The sequence below is a fragment of the Poromitra crassiceps genome (assembly GCF_964638095.1).
Source record: "Poromitra crassiceps genome assembly, chromosome: 28".
NCBI classification, from domain to species: Eukaryota; Metazoa; Chordata; class Actinopteri; order Beryciformes; family Melamphaidae; genus Poromitra; species Poromitra crassiceps.
The window spans coordinates 17764390-17778246 of NC_139651.1; the positions used below are offsets into that span (position 1 = coordinate 17764390).

Sequence of the window (13857 nt, forward strand, 5' to 3'; positions counted from 1 at the left end):
AGCCCATTCTGGTTCATCTTTACTCTAGTGCAAAATGACAGAGAGTCTCCCCCCGGCCCACTTTTTGAATAAACCGGAAAGGTACAAGCAGCACGGACGACACTCCACCTCATCAACAGAAAGATTGGATTCAGTTTTGCTTCCACCTTTCCATGGCCCAGGCTTCCAAAAGCACTTTTAGAATAGTTTTCCCATTGGTTTGCAACAGGACAGGGATTGGCCTTTTAGACCTACTTAGGTGGTAGCTTGAATCTCCCCATTTAGCCGCGTCACCTCCTCTTGACACGCTACCAAACGGCTCCTTGAGTCCTTCCAGCTCGGCCAATAGATCTTCCTTGGATTGCAGATCGTCCTCAGCCTTCCTCCACGAGGAGCAAAGACTTTCTACCTGGTTCTTTAAACCTTGGATTTCGTCACATTAGCAGGTTAATTTCATCTTTAGCTTGGATCTCTTCCTTCATGCTCCTCACCTCCTCCTGAGAGGCCAGCCACTTGTTGCTGCAGATGTTCTTTGTGATTAGCACTCTCCTGCTTGTGTCTGACGAGCATAGCTGCCTGAGACTGAACTTGTTCCTCTGCCTTTTTTCAGAGTCACTCATACTTTCTACTTGATTTTTTCGGTCCTTGGATCACTTGCTGTTGCAATTCTGAATTTTTGGCGCTCTCATTCTTCAGCGTGGCCAGCTGTTCCATTTGAACCTGAATCTCCTCGTTTCGCCTCTTCACCTCCTCTTGAGAGGTTAGTATCTGTTCTTCGAGTGGCTCCCTTTGTAGATGACCCTCTCGTTGGCTTGTAGCCAGTAGGCCTTTGCTCAACTTGAATTGAATTTGAACTCTGGTTGTCGGGGCTGAGGAGGAGCCTCTCTCCTCCGGGAAGACTGGGCTGGGCGAGCCCACCGACTTCCTGTCGTAGAACTTTCCTGTCTTGAATTCAAACATTTGAAAAAAGGCGAGACACGCACATCCAAAACCTGTATAGGGCAGGTGCAGAGCTCGAGGCAAGAATAATACAGAAAATAAATAAAGCTCGCACACTGCAAAGGCTCCAGTTTAGGTGTTTTTATTTGACACCGGTGGTTACGTTTCGGGCAGCATGCCCTTCCTCAGACCCAGACCTCAGTCTGAGGAAGGGCATGCTGCCCGAAACGTAACCACCGGTGTCAAATAAAAACACCTAAACTGGAGCCTTTGCAGTGTGCGAGCTTTATTTATTTTCTGTACTTTTCTATTTTTTGAATTCAAACATTGTCAAGTCCATAGTGCCCTTAATCGTTTTAGCTAAATCCGGATAGTTTCTCACTCGTTCACCACCTGGACATAAGTAATAAACAACTTTATGGTCAATTCTGGGACCTGAGCGACAAATAACTTCTTTGCATTTGCAACCCTCTTCTAGCACAGGCCAATCTTCCCATCCCTCATCACGAGCTGTTTGTGTACCACGGTGTGGAACATTAAGCTGGGAAATCTGTTTTAGGGCCTTCTCGCTGCTCACTTTCTCCTGCCAGACTCTCTTCTTCAGGATCCTTTCTGCCATTGAAGTGTTAGCTAGGACCTTGGTGAAGGTCATTTGCTTCATCCTCCTCCTCAACGGGCTCAAACCAGTCAACAGGAGGCTCGATCGTTGCCTCGCCTGAGCCTACTTCCACGGGAGCAGAGGTGAGGTTTCCATGTGCATCAAGTTCGTCTGAAGGTACCAAGGGCCCCTTTGTTGATAGCACTTAAGGTGTTTTCTGGTCCGCTGTTCCTAGTCTCTGTGCTTTGTTCCACATCTCCTTCCCGAGGCCCTGTGGCCGTGAGACTGGGCCCTCTTCTTCATTCATTGTTCCACCATGCTGCGTCATGGTGCAGACTAGAATGCTACCAACAACACCACAAGACCCGCCCTACTGTGCATCTGATTGGCTGTTCCTGTTTTTTTCCCAGCCAAAAGTGTTGAAGCACTCTCTGCTTTCATTGTCACTGTCCCTACATAGGATCATCATGTCTTTTGAAGAAACATTCCCTTCTGTTTTTGTTTTTTTTTGCCTCCCAATGACACCTTTGAGGCACATTCAGGTACATCAAATAACTCATCCTACACAGCTTAAGGACAGAGGATTTAGGCTCGAGTGAAAGACTAAGCTAGTGCACTTGAGATAAATGCATGTGTATATTTTTCTCCTGTTTGCCGTTGTGTGACAGACGCCGTGTGAAAACCTCATGGAGTGCTGCCCCCCCCCACCACCCCCTGCAGAACCCCATGAGCTGGCGTGAATTGCAATAAAACTTTTCTAACTTTGAAAATAAAGTGTTTAAACGCTTCCTTTTTCCCTCTCAATCTCCCAACTTGACCTTAGTAACATTTCATCAGAGGCTCAGCTTCACCAAGAAACGCTGCAAATAAACAAATCCATCGGCCTGAGATCCGGTCTAGAGACCCACCCGCCTGTATCTGGTCATTTGGATCCGGTGTTCTCAGGAAGGCCTTGAGGGAATTCCTTCAAATTTAGCTCAAACATCCGCTTAGACTCAAGGACAAACTGATTAGATGTTGGTGGACTTACGTCCGTCTCATTCTCATCACCGTGATGGAGAGTTTCTGGGTGTGTGGCAAGCAAAGTCCAGAAAGGCATTGAAATCCACAAGTCTCAACTTTCCAGTCATACCCAATTTACACAATTCCAAGACTATTTATGGACCCCAGTATGCAAACGCGAACCAGAGTTCCGTCGGATAATCTTCACACATGAGGACCACTTTCATGAGTTTTGTAGCGTAAATGCGAGCCCTAGAAGTAAAATGCTCGAGCTAAGCTAATCCAGAACTACACACTGTCGCATAGGCTTCCACGTCACGTCAGCACTCAACTGTTGTTGATGTGTGCACTGATTACCCCGGGCTGAACGGGGCTGAACCAGGTGAGGGAAAGAGAATTTCCGTGTTCGCCCTTTGAAGTGGTGAAGTTATTGACATATATATCCCCATTGACTCAACAGTAGTCTCATTTAGCCGTTTGCTAGCTAGCCGTCCTTTTAACGGCACGTAAAAGCTTCGAAACTCGTAAAAGTGGTCCTCGTGTGTGAAGATGATATTACTAAACACTGGTTCGCGTTTGATTAAGCCAGCGTTGCTCAGAGAGATTATTAGAAGCATCGCACCAAAAACCCATTCAAAACTCCCATAGGCGAAAACTGTGAAGAACCAGGGCTGTTAGCATCGATTATTTCCGGACTCCTTACTGCGGCTCTCTATAGCAGTATCTTCACTCTGGCTTTAGACGCTGCCAGTGTCCTCAAGGAGTAACAGCCTTTTAGACTTGCAGTTACTGCCCCCTGACAGCAGGGTGTGCTTCAGCACCCCTACTTCCAGCGTTCCCTGGGAGTTTTCAATGCAGCAATCTCATCTGTTTTTGAAACTGGGTTAAAACAGGACTACAATGTGGACGTTGATGGATACACTATAATCAGAGCAGACAAAGAGATAAGGTAAAATCACCAAAATCTATTGCCGGTGGCCTCGGTTTCTGGTTGGCAACTACAGTTCACTGTTTTGAACAAATGTGTGGTGGTCTCTGAGAAGAACCCTTCACATGTGGCTGCTACACATTGTTGGTAATGACCTAGTCTCAACGCCAGACCCATGAGTTCTTACGCCGATACAATACGGTGCAAAGTGAATCGATTCACCGTGTCAGTATGTCACTAATGAAACAGCTGTGCTGCGTTTAAATATTCCTGACTGGAAACTGGAGGGAAAAAGACCGCTTTTTGCTGCAGCTGCGTCTGGTCAGTGTTCAGCGCCATTGTTGTTTTGAGTTTTGACCGCCAGAAGGGGCGTTCCTTGTACTTACGTAACGCCCCTTGAAAGCTATGAATTCTTCCTGGGGTCAAACAACTTGCATAGTTTCAAGATATCACATACAAAATTCATCAGAATCAGAATCAGAAAGACTTTAATGATCCCCGGGGGGAAATTGGGACAAGTTACAGTTGCTCGCACTCAGGCATGAATATCCACATAACAAGGTTCAAGGTTCAAGGTTAACACAACATAGCATAACACAGTATCACACAGGATCTCCCTAAATGTAAAAACTGTCATTACAGTAAAATGCAATAAATACAATAAATTAAAATAAAATAAAATATAAAATAAAATAAAATTACATTGTACAAAAATGCATTCTGTACAAACGGTACAATTTTGGATATTACATACATACTGTACCTTTCAAGATATTGCATACATCAGAATGACCTACATACCATTAGATGTGTAGAATATACATAAAACTATATCACATATTATGTATACCTATACCATTACCATATCTTATATATATAATTATATATATAACTATTACCATCACATATGTATATTATATATTAGATATGTACATGCTTCAATATGCTCTATATATATATATATATATACACATACATATATACACATACATATATATATATATACACACACACAGAACTCCATAACTCCAGTTACAATTCCCTTGTAAGGTTACAGTGGATTCAGGGCTACTTGTCTCCCATCATTCACGGGGGTCAGCAGCACTGCTGTCCCCTTCCATCCACGACCCCAAGAAACCAACCCACGGCCCCAATTTGTCTGCCTTGAGAGATAAGCAGTGAGCATCAACCCTAAAAAATAATAATAATAATAATAATATAGTAACAATAGTTGTAATAATAATAATAATAACAATAAAAAATAAATACATTCAAAATACAGAGAGCTTTGTTCTGCAGTCAGTAGACATCGGTGTGTATGCCTACTTAAAGTAAGTCACTTCAAGTCTAATCAGCATAACAACCATTTTCCTACCTTGATTTAGAGGCAATACTCAAGGGTCTATGCTAATTAAGCACCAATTCAAAACTGGACTAATTAAGCTATCCACTTGTATTTCAAAGAACCTTTTTGGTTCAGTTTACTTTCATAGATTAATAAGCCTATAGCTGTGAGGTAGAAATGTATCTTGCTGCTTCAAGCCTTTAACATCAAATGTCCTTTGAAAAGTCCCTGAGCTGAAGGAATCTATAGAATGATCCATCTTAATATTGAAGAGAGCGTTGATGCTTTTGAGCTTTGATGCTGTGAAAAATAGGTTTAAAAAGGGAGAGGGGAATTGAATCATCTTTTTTTAACATCTCTAATTATGTGTTTATTTTAGTTTAGTGTTATATCATATTTAAATGTGACCATCCTTTGCTGTCTATCTAACAAAAACAAATGATACAGTACATCCAAGGGATTCTAGGGCTCCAAATATATCATCATGAAAAATGCCTATAATATTTATTTAATATTCATAGGACGTTATAATGTGGCACTTGGTACAGTGAGTTGAAAGTGTCATTTGTGGGACTTTTATCCTCTATAGCAGGGGTTTTCAAAGTCTGAGACTGTGGGCCTCCCCTCAGACAAAGCCCCCCCCCCCCCCACACACACACACACACACACACACACACACACATTACTTGCTTACCGTAGTTTCGCTAGATTCCTGGATACCAATGGGATCGTGAATGTTATTTGATCCAATAGAAACTCAACAATTGAGACATGATAGCCTGATATTGCTGTTTGACATTACATACAGACTATAAAAAAAACATCTGTCTGAAGCCATTTACTTGTTTCTGACACTGGGAAGAGTGGGAAAAACTGAAAAATTCCCAAATCTCTGAACTATCTTTAACCAAATCACACATGGCTATGTGATCTCTATTTGATATCTATATGTTTTTCACTTCCATGCACTGAGCCTCCCCTGAAACTGCTTGGAGCTCCCCTGGGGAGTCCCGCCTCCAACTTTGAAAACCTCTAATATATGGTATAATAATTATAATATTCCAATAGGAATTTATGGAGTATCTGGGTAGCCTCAATTGTTTTTTAGTGACCATCTTGTATTTGTATTCTTATGGACTTACAGTATAGCTTACTCGTGAGTTTATAGTGACCTTTGTATCTATGTATCATTAGGCTATATACCTACTCCTATAATATTCCTGTAGGCTTTGGTGTGTGTGTGTGTGTAATCAATGAGTTTATGGTTACCTTAATGAAGTCATACTTTGTTTTGTTTTTATTTATTTTTATCCTCGTCTGCCAATTACTATTTCTGACTTTGTCTGACATAGTCACTTTATGGTGACCTCATTCATATTTTGTGGTATTTGATCATATATGGTATTATTATAATTCTTCTATAATATCCCCATATAGTAACTTAGTGAGTCTGAGCAAGTTCATATGGAATTTTCCTATCACAATAATATCCCTATACACAGGGACTTTGCTGTGATATATTTGTATCATCAAATCGTATTGCAGGACCACTGTAAGTTAGCTGTTTCAGGCTATAGACGGTTTTCACCAGAGCGCAACCCCACAGCACTTCCTTTTTCTCAGCATTCGGCAAACTGCAGAAATATTCACTCGACATCGTTACTTTTGTTTTCGCCGCTCAGCTGTATAGACGGTTTTCACGGAATGGTCAGTCCTGCACTTGAATGTTTTTTTTTCTTTTATGTCCATAGCAAACACTGCAACAGGAAGTGAGCGGGGGTTCAATTTAGAATGTTTTTGTTGTCAAGTTAAAACCGTCTATAGACCAGCAGAAGCAGAGCCATACGTCTAACCGCTGTGGCACCTCTCTTGGAAGTTGGCACAGGTCAAATGTAACTTAATTCAAACCAAACAAACATACAGGAACATTCAGGACCAATTATTAATATAGCCATGGGAGTTTGGTGATCTGTTGAACACATAAAAAACTTGTCTCAGCCTATAGTATATGATTAATAATTCATAATTTATTCACTAGAACTATAAATTATATTTATTATGCAAGGTATGAATGTATTTGTATAGATATAGATATATATTTGTATATATGTGTGTGTATGAACATATATGGTTTATTGAGAATGTAAATAGTATAACTAATCTAATAATAGTTATTCAGTTTAATAACTATTATTATTAGACTATGTGTCTTGTTACTGTGGATTCTAATCATCAGGGACTGCAGAGGGAAATTAACTTGTAGCTAAATCTGCTGCAAAGGATATTTTTTTTAGAACCTCTTTACACTAATTACCACCTCAGAAATGACCATCATAGGTTGAGAACCACTGAACTAGATCACATACCCCCCCGCACACACCCACACACACAGAACAACACATTGAATAGTGGTTCCACAAGACTTTATTGACTTTTTACTGCAACATGAAATGAAACAATCAATATTAATATTGGGTTTGAAAAGAAGAAAACTGATTTTTTAAATTAAATCAAATCTGATAAAACAATGTGATTCAGGCTCTCCTCCTATTAGATTAATTGATTAGTCAATAACATCACACGGTCTCACCAATAAAATCACAGCATCAACAGCCAATCAGAGCGCTCATATTCATAGCAGCTGTGTGTGATATGTATATGTTTTGTGTTGTGTTCGTGTCACGCCTGCCAGCGTGTTTGTCGTGTGTAAAGGTCGAAGGTTGCGAGGGGAGGGGCTTGCCTTGCTGTGGGTTGGCTCCTCCCCCTGTGGGAGTGGCTTCTGTCTCTGGAGGTCAGAGGTCAAGAAGAGGAGCAGAGATGGAGCATCCGCCACCTACACACACGTGGATTATTGATGGTGTTTATCAGTCACTAATAAGACTAATACTCCTTGAAACCTACTTGAAAACATGCTAGTACCTTGTTGTCATGGTTACGGGGGGGTGGGGCCAGCAGCAGCCTATCCTGCAGCGCCTGGCTGATCAGCTGATCATCTTCCACACTCACACTGACCAATGAGCTGTAGAGGAACTGAGAGCGAGAGACATTCACTCCTACAGAGAGGGAGAGAGTAAGTCTAAGTAGTAAGTCAGTCTAAATTTTCCAAAATCCGTAGCCCTATTTAGACCATAGATTTAGAAATGGAGGCTCAATGAATAATTATCTCTACCAGGGCAGAGGAGCTGTGGGGGGAAGAGGGGACCAGGGCAGAGGAGGGAACCAGGGCAGAGGATCTGTGGGGGGAGAGGGGACCAGGGCAGAGAGGGGGGGGGGGGGGGGAGGGAACCAGGGCAGAGGAGCTGTGGGGGGAGAGGGGACCAGGGCAGAGAGGGGAAGAGGGGACCAGGGCAGAGGAGCTGTGGGGGGAGAGGGGACCAGGGCAGAGGAGCTGTGGGGGGAGAGGGGACCAGGGCAGAGGAGCTGTGGGGGGAGAGGGGACCAGGGCAGAGGAGCTGTGGTTAAAAAAGTCAGTAACGTTAACATAATCCAAGTATCACAATATTAAAGCAATGCAACTGATTACCTGCGTATATGACGCAACCGTCGCCATTGGCCTCGTAGACCGCAACGCTCTCCACGCCCTTTGGTTGGGGAAGAGGGAACACCGGGAGATTGGACCAGGCCTCTGGCATCTTTATCAGTAAGTATCGCTCTGGAGCCCGGGGGGTTAATAACACTTTACCACCCCGGTCTCTCTTTTTTCCTCGACTAGTAGGAGTCATCATGCTGCAACTGCAAGTTATTTTCAAGGGAATTTCGGTTATGCGACTGTACTGTAGATTCAGAGTAGCTGAACTGAATTTGAACTGAGCGAGTTCAGTTTATATACAACGTCTGCCGCACCTGCGCACCTGCAGGCATAACCTCAATGCACGGCCGTTTGAAATATGGAATTTGTTCTGATTGGTCCAAGACAGAGGCATAACGTTACATTGAAGTGGGCGTGCCTTGTAGCAGGGGGCATAGGTTTTTTTTTAGGATGAGAGATACTTACAAAAAATACAATTATCGCAAGTTACTTATTTTCCCATCGTCCCCTTTGCACCCCATGTACATATTTAGCACATTTTAAAATTATTGCATTATTTATAACATTATTTACCAATGTTAAATGTACATACTGAGTTTACATGAGTGGGATTTAATTTACGCATTAAAAATAATAAACGTTTACCATTATAATAATGCATTTATACGGTTTATTAACTTGGCTCAAGTTCGAAGATGAAGCTCAGCCTCCAGGCCGCCTGAGGGCGCTGTACACTGCAGACGGTAACCGTAAAGAGATACTATATAGTAGGTATGTCCACACTCCATACCAGTTGGTGGCGGTAATGCACCAATTCGTAGTTTGCCAATCCTAAAAAGGAAGAGAATTGTGACCTTTGACCGAGGCGATGACGTCTCACGTTGTTTACATCACATAACTGCCAGTGCCAGTCTTTTAGTCAAACCTTAGACAAGAAAATACTTGTCTATAATGCGCATGTGGGGTAATTAAAGCATCTTAAAGTAGTCTTGCAGAGTGAAGGTAAAGTCATAGTGATACAGATAGGCCTACGTGTTTTGTGTGTTGCTGCTTGCTGTCGAAAAGTAGCTTGCTAATGTTGCTAACCAAAACGATACCAGTACGAAGATGGGACCGAGTTTCTAACGTTAACTATCTTACTTAAATAGCTGTAGTATTAATTCTGTTTCTGTAAGCACTCTTTAACAAGTGTCAAAACAACCGAGTAACGTAATAGTTTTGCTGATCACGTTGTGGTGACAGACTAGCTAGTTGAGTGTGGACTGTCTGTTTCCTAGTAACGTCAGCATTTCTTTCAGAATCAGAATCATTTTTGTATTAATTTATTTATTGAGTGCTTATTCATCAACGTAATACAGGGAGAATGACATTTTAATTTCCCCACTGATTTGTTTAGCCTAATACCTCCATTCCCTACCCCTTCCCTTTCCAAAACAAAAATTACACACATCTTAATAACAAATTCTCCCTATTGGAGAAAATAAAAGAGAAAGAGAAATCAAAGTAAGACAGGTTTAGTCAGGCAGTAAGATCTTCAGTGAGTTGAAGTACCTTAAAAGGTTGCCGTTTTCAACGTTAGCATACCTGATGTGACAATCTTTCAGTTAAGTTTGACATGAAAGGAATGGACTTTGTTACCTCCAGATATGTTTTTTTAAATGATCCTGTTGCATGTGTTGTGATGCTTTCTAGTAGCTAGTTCTTTATCAATCAATTTATTTTTATTCTAAGCTGCACTAATGAAACAACAGAGGATCAAGTACGTCTGCTGCAAACTGTGTCCATCCTTTTATTTCAGGGAACTGTAATGCCATAGAAGCAGGAGGCAGGTACCGAGTCTCCTCTCCCAGGAGAGGTTCTACTCAGACATGGCAACCGACCTTCATGAGACCATATTCGTGGCCAAACAGGAGCGCCACAAAAACCTCTACCTCAACTACAGGAACCTCAACAAGTTCCCTGTGGAGCTGCTGAAGGACGGGGGCCTGCAGTTTCTGGAAAGACTCTATATGAAGAGAAACTCGCTCACTACGCTGGTATCCTACTCTGTCTTTTTGTATGGGAGAGGATGTCAGGGCAAACCCCATTGATAATTGTGGATGACCGATGTTTAATATTGTCTTTACAGAACAGGACTTGTTAAAAAGTTTGGGTAAACTAAACTGGTCAGTTCTGCATAGTATGCATACATACAGATACAGTAGGCCTATTGGTGCGTTCCTTTATCGCAAAATAACTGGGATGTGGAGGCTAAATGACGTCACATCCGTTTTGTTAGCGTTCCATTTGTAGAAAACTTGAGCTGGGAAGTTCACTGTTCATTGGTCAGATCCAGTCGCTAGCCAGGCTAGCCATTGTTAGCAATAACAGTTGATAACAAGGCATTTCGCGGCATTTTGCGCATACAAACACTGCAGCCTCATGTCCACACAGATAGAAGTTAGACAGTGCTGTGTGTACAGCTGATTTAATGAGACACAAACAAAACAGAAGTGCTAAACAATATTACTACGATTATAACTACTGTTGTTGCACGACGCAGCCATCTTGGATTTTTGAGGTCGGGGCTGCTGAGGCTCCTACGAGTTTGGAATGGGAAATACCAGCTCTGATTACGTCACCGCCCAGCTCATGACCTTTGAAGTCGTAAGATTACCAGTTTCCAGTTATAAAGGAATGAACGATATGATCCTCGAAGAAACACTTAAAGTCGAGCTGAACCCAAAAATGACTTTTCTTTTCTTTTAGTTCAAATACCTGGGTATGCAGTGCACCTATTTAATAATGTATGCAAACAAAATCACAACAATCTAATTTCTTTCGTTTTTCACACTTTTTCACATCAAAAGTTCATTTTTCAAGATTTCATTGATAACAGTAATGTACAGTTTGCTGACGTCACCTAGTACTATCATACTTCTAGTTTCTACCCCATTTCAACCAATCATATCATGACATGCAGCTGTCAATCAAATCTTCATTTCTGGATAATTTTCTCTTCCAATTGAAGTAGAAAATGGTGCCTAGTGCCTGTCATCTGGCAGAATTCCTATCCCATAAACTAACTACTAACTTGGCCAATTGTTAGAAACATGAACAAAAAACAAAAACTATAATCTCTAAGAATGCAAGGAAATGTAACTGGCTCGTTAAAACGCGCATTCCAGGGATATCGTATTTACAGCAGCGATAATGGCGCGCGCATCCGAGAGCTTGGTTGTCAGGGGTCGCACTTCGGAGATTCCGGGCCGATGTGCTGCACTCTCCGCTCGGCAACACGAAGGCAGCTGGCTGCCTGCGGGTCACTGAGCTCCACTCCTCCCGTCAAAAGGCTCTTCCCGAGGGGAGTGCCACAACACACTGAATCGCACTCGATTTGGAGGCGGAACACGCCAGGATTGGCCAAAGCCCAATCCAGTCCCCAGAATTGTCAAATAAAATCATCGACATGATACTATGACCCGCCTCTCAACCTGTCATCTTAGACAAACTATGTTTTCAGTCTGAAACGGACTCATTATGCACGTGACGAACAGGTTCAGTTCGACTTTAAACTACTAAAAAAAAAATACCTGTCATTCATATAAAGAAAAAAACATTGCATGGATGCATAACTGGGACGTATCCTCAGTGATGTACCCTGGGGTCATAGGATGTTTCGGGTCTCGCAACATCATACACCCTCGCCCAGGTGACCCAGCCGGGGCTGGCCAAGCCCCAACTTACGTACCAGTAGCTACCCACGGTCAGCCCTCCAGGAAGGGTCGAAGGTGGTCACGCGGTCAGGGCCACTCAATCCGCTGCTCCGGAACTACTCTGCCGGGACCGGGGCGGTGGGGGCTCTGGTACGTAGAGGGACCGGGCTCTGTGGGTTGCCACCCGGCCGGGCTCCTCCCTCGTCTCACCAGGTCTAGGACCTGTGCGCTGCACCAGACTCCCCCGCTCCAAACATCTCATTCCGAGGTGATGGTATCTTGGTGGATACCATGCAGTACCAGTACTTGGTGGCACTGCAGACTCCACCTGCGGCTTGAATGGCCCTCCTAAAAGGCCTCTCGTGGGTTGTTGGGCTTCTTCCTCACGGAAGACGCAGGCTGGGGAGCTAACCCATACTGCTACCCGGGTGCCGTCCCTGTTCCATACAATCCTGTCACACTGCCAGCAGTGCAGCAAGCAGCACTGCTAATCAAGTTCAGAATTGTTGCTTTTTTTTGTTTCTGTGAGATTTACTGTGCTGTTATTTTATTCTCTCTATCTATCCTTCTCTTTTAGCCTGACAATCTTGCTCAGAAGCTCCCAAATCTAATTGAACTGTGAGTATTCAGTTAACACAAGTATATGTGCAATCCACACACATTAGGATTCTTATTTTACACTAAAGGTTTGCCACACTCTATATGATATGTGATATAATTACTGCACGACTATTATTTCCATAAAATGTTAACTATGATTATGATTGGAAATAACCACAACTAGTTGGCCTGGATGAGCCTGTCTGCTAAATTCCTAAATTAAATCTAATGTATGTCCATCAGGTGACCACAACGCCACTGTCATCATATCAATAGCGTCCGGTGTCACTCTGGAGAGATATCTAAAGCAAGCAATTAATGTTGTCATTCAAATTGTCATCTTTGTCCCCTCCCTCCTTTTAAGGTATTTGCACTCAAACAACATAGTTATCATTCCTGAAGGTAAGTCTTTCTTTATTTCATAAGAATTGGTTCTATTGTCCACATTGATTGATTGTCAGTCACTTTGATTTGACAGCATTGTATTGAAAGAATCTAAAAAGAAAAATAGTCACAACAAAAATCAAGTTAAGGCCCATTTTGACTGGATAACATAATGACAACAGAAATAAGACAATGGGAAGGGGTACAGCAATGAGAATGAAAACTAGGCTGATCTGGAGATGAAATGAACCTGAAGGTTATTTATTTTTGACTGCATGTATACGTGTTTGTGAGGAGGTCATCTAGGTGAAGTTTATCCATTGAACAGAGTGATAGAGAGTGACTGTAGTTTGATCCTCCTCAGCTATCGGAAACCTGGCCAGGCTGCAGTCACTGGACCTGAGCGACAACGCCCTCCAGTTCCTCTGTCCAGAGGTCGGCCGGCTGAGGTCTCTACGGCACCTGAAACTGTCCAACAACCAGCTGAAATGCCTTCCTCCAGGTGGGTCTGTCCCCTCTAGGGCTGGGACCATATCACCATTTCTAAAACATGCAGTGAATCCCTGAACATTACCAGACGCTACCCCAGTCGGCCTGCATGTTTAGCAACAATGATCCAGTATGAGTGCGCTCCCGCTCCCGCAGAACATCACCACCCCAGCCTCTAGTACAGGGGTGCCCAAATTCTTTCCCATTGAAGGGCCAAAACTCAATCTGGGTGGAGGGCCGAGGGCCAAAAATAAACGTTGTGGAATTACATTAAAATGTATTGTGTTTTATAGAAAATTAAAGTAGGAAAGCTCGATGCGCACATCCAAAAACCGCACTGGGCATCAGCTGCAGGACAAACAGGCCAAA

The 13857-nt window shown here is 42.8% G+C and overlaps 1 protein-coding gene across 1 annotated transcript in view; it reads left to right on the forward strand.

The window, feature by feature from the left end:
• Positions 1 to 9232: 9232 nt before the first annotated feature.
• The window catches only part of LOC310799593 (leucine-rich repeat-containing protein 28-like), a gene marked incomplete at its 3' end in the record, with an annotated part of 6163 nt that continues 1538 nt past the window's right edge, over positions 9233 to 13857 (forward strand). Inside the window, exons 1-5 of the mRNA XM_083662181.1 lie at positions 9233 to 9322; positions 10119 to 10356; positions 12593 to 12633; positions 12980 to 13017; positions 13364 to 13501. Coding sequence (XP_083518307.1) covers positions 10189 to 10356; positions 12593 to 12633; positions 12980 to 13017; positions 13364 to 13501 — 385 coding nt within the window. The 5' untranslated portion in view covers positions 9233 to 9322; positions 10119 to 10188. The remainder of the gene's footprint in view (positions 9323 to 10118; positions 10357 to 12592; positions 12634 to 12979; positions 13018 to 13363; positions 13502 to 13857) is intronic.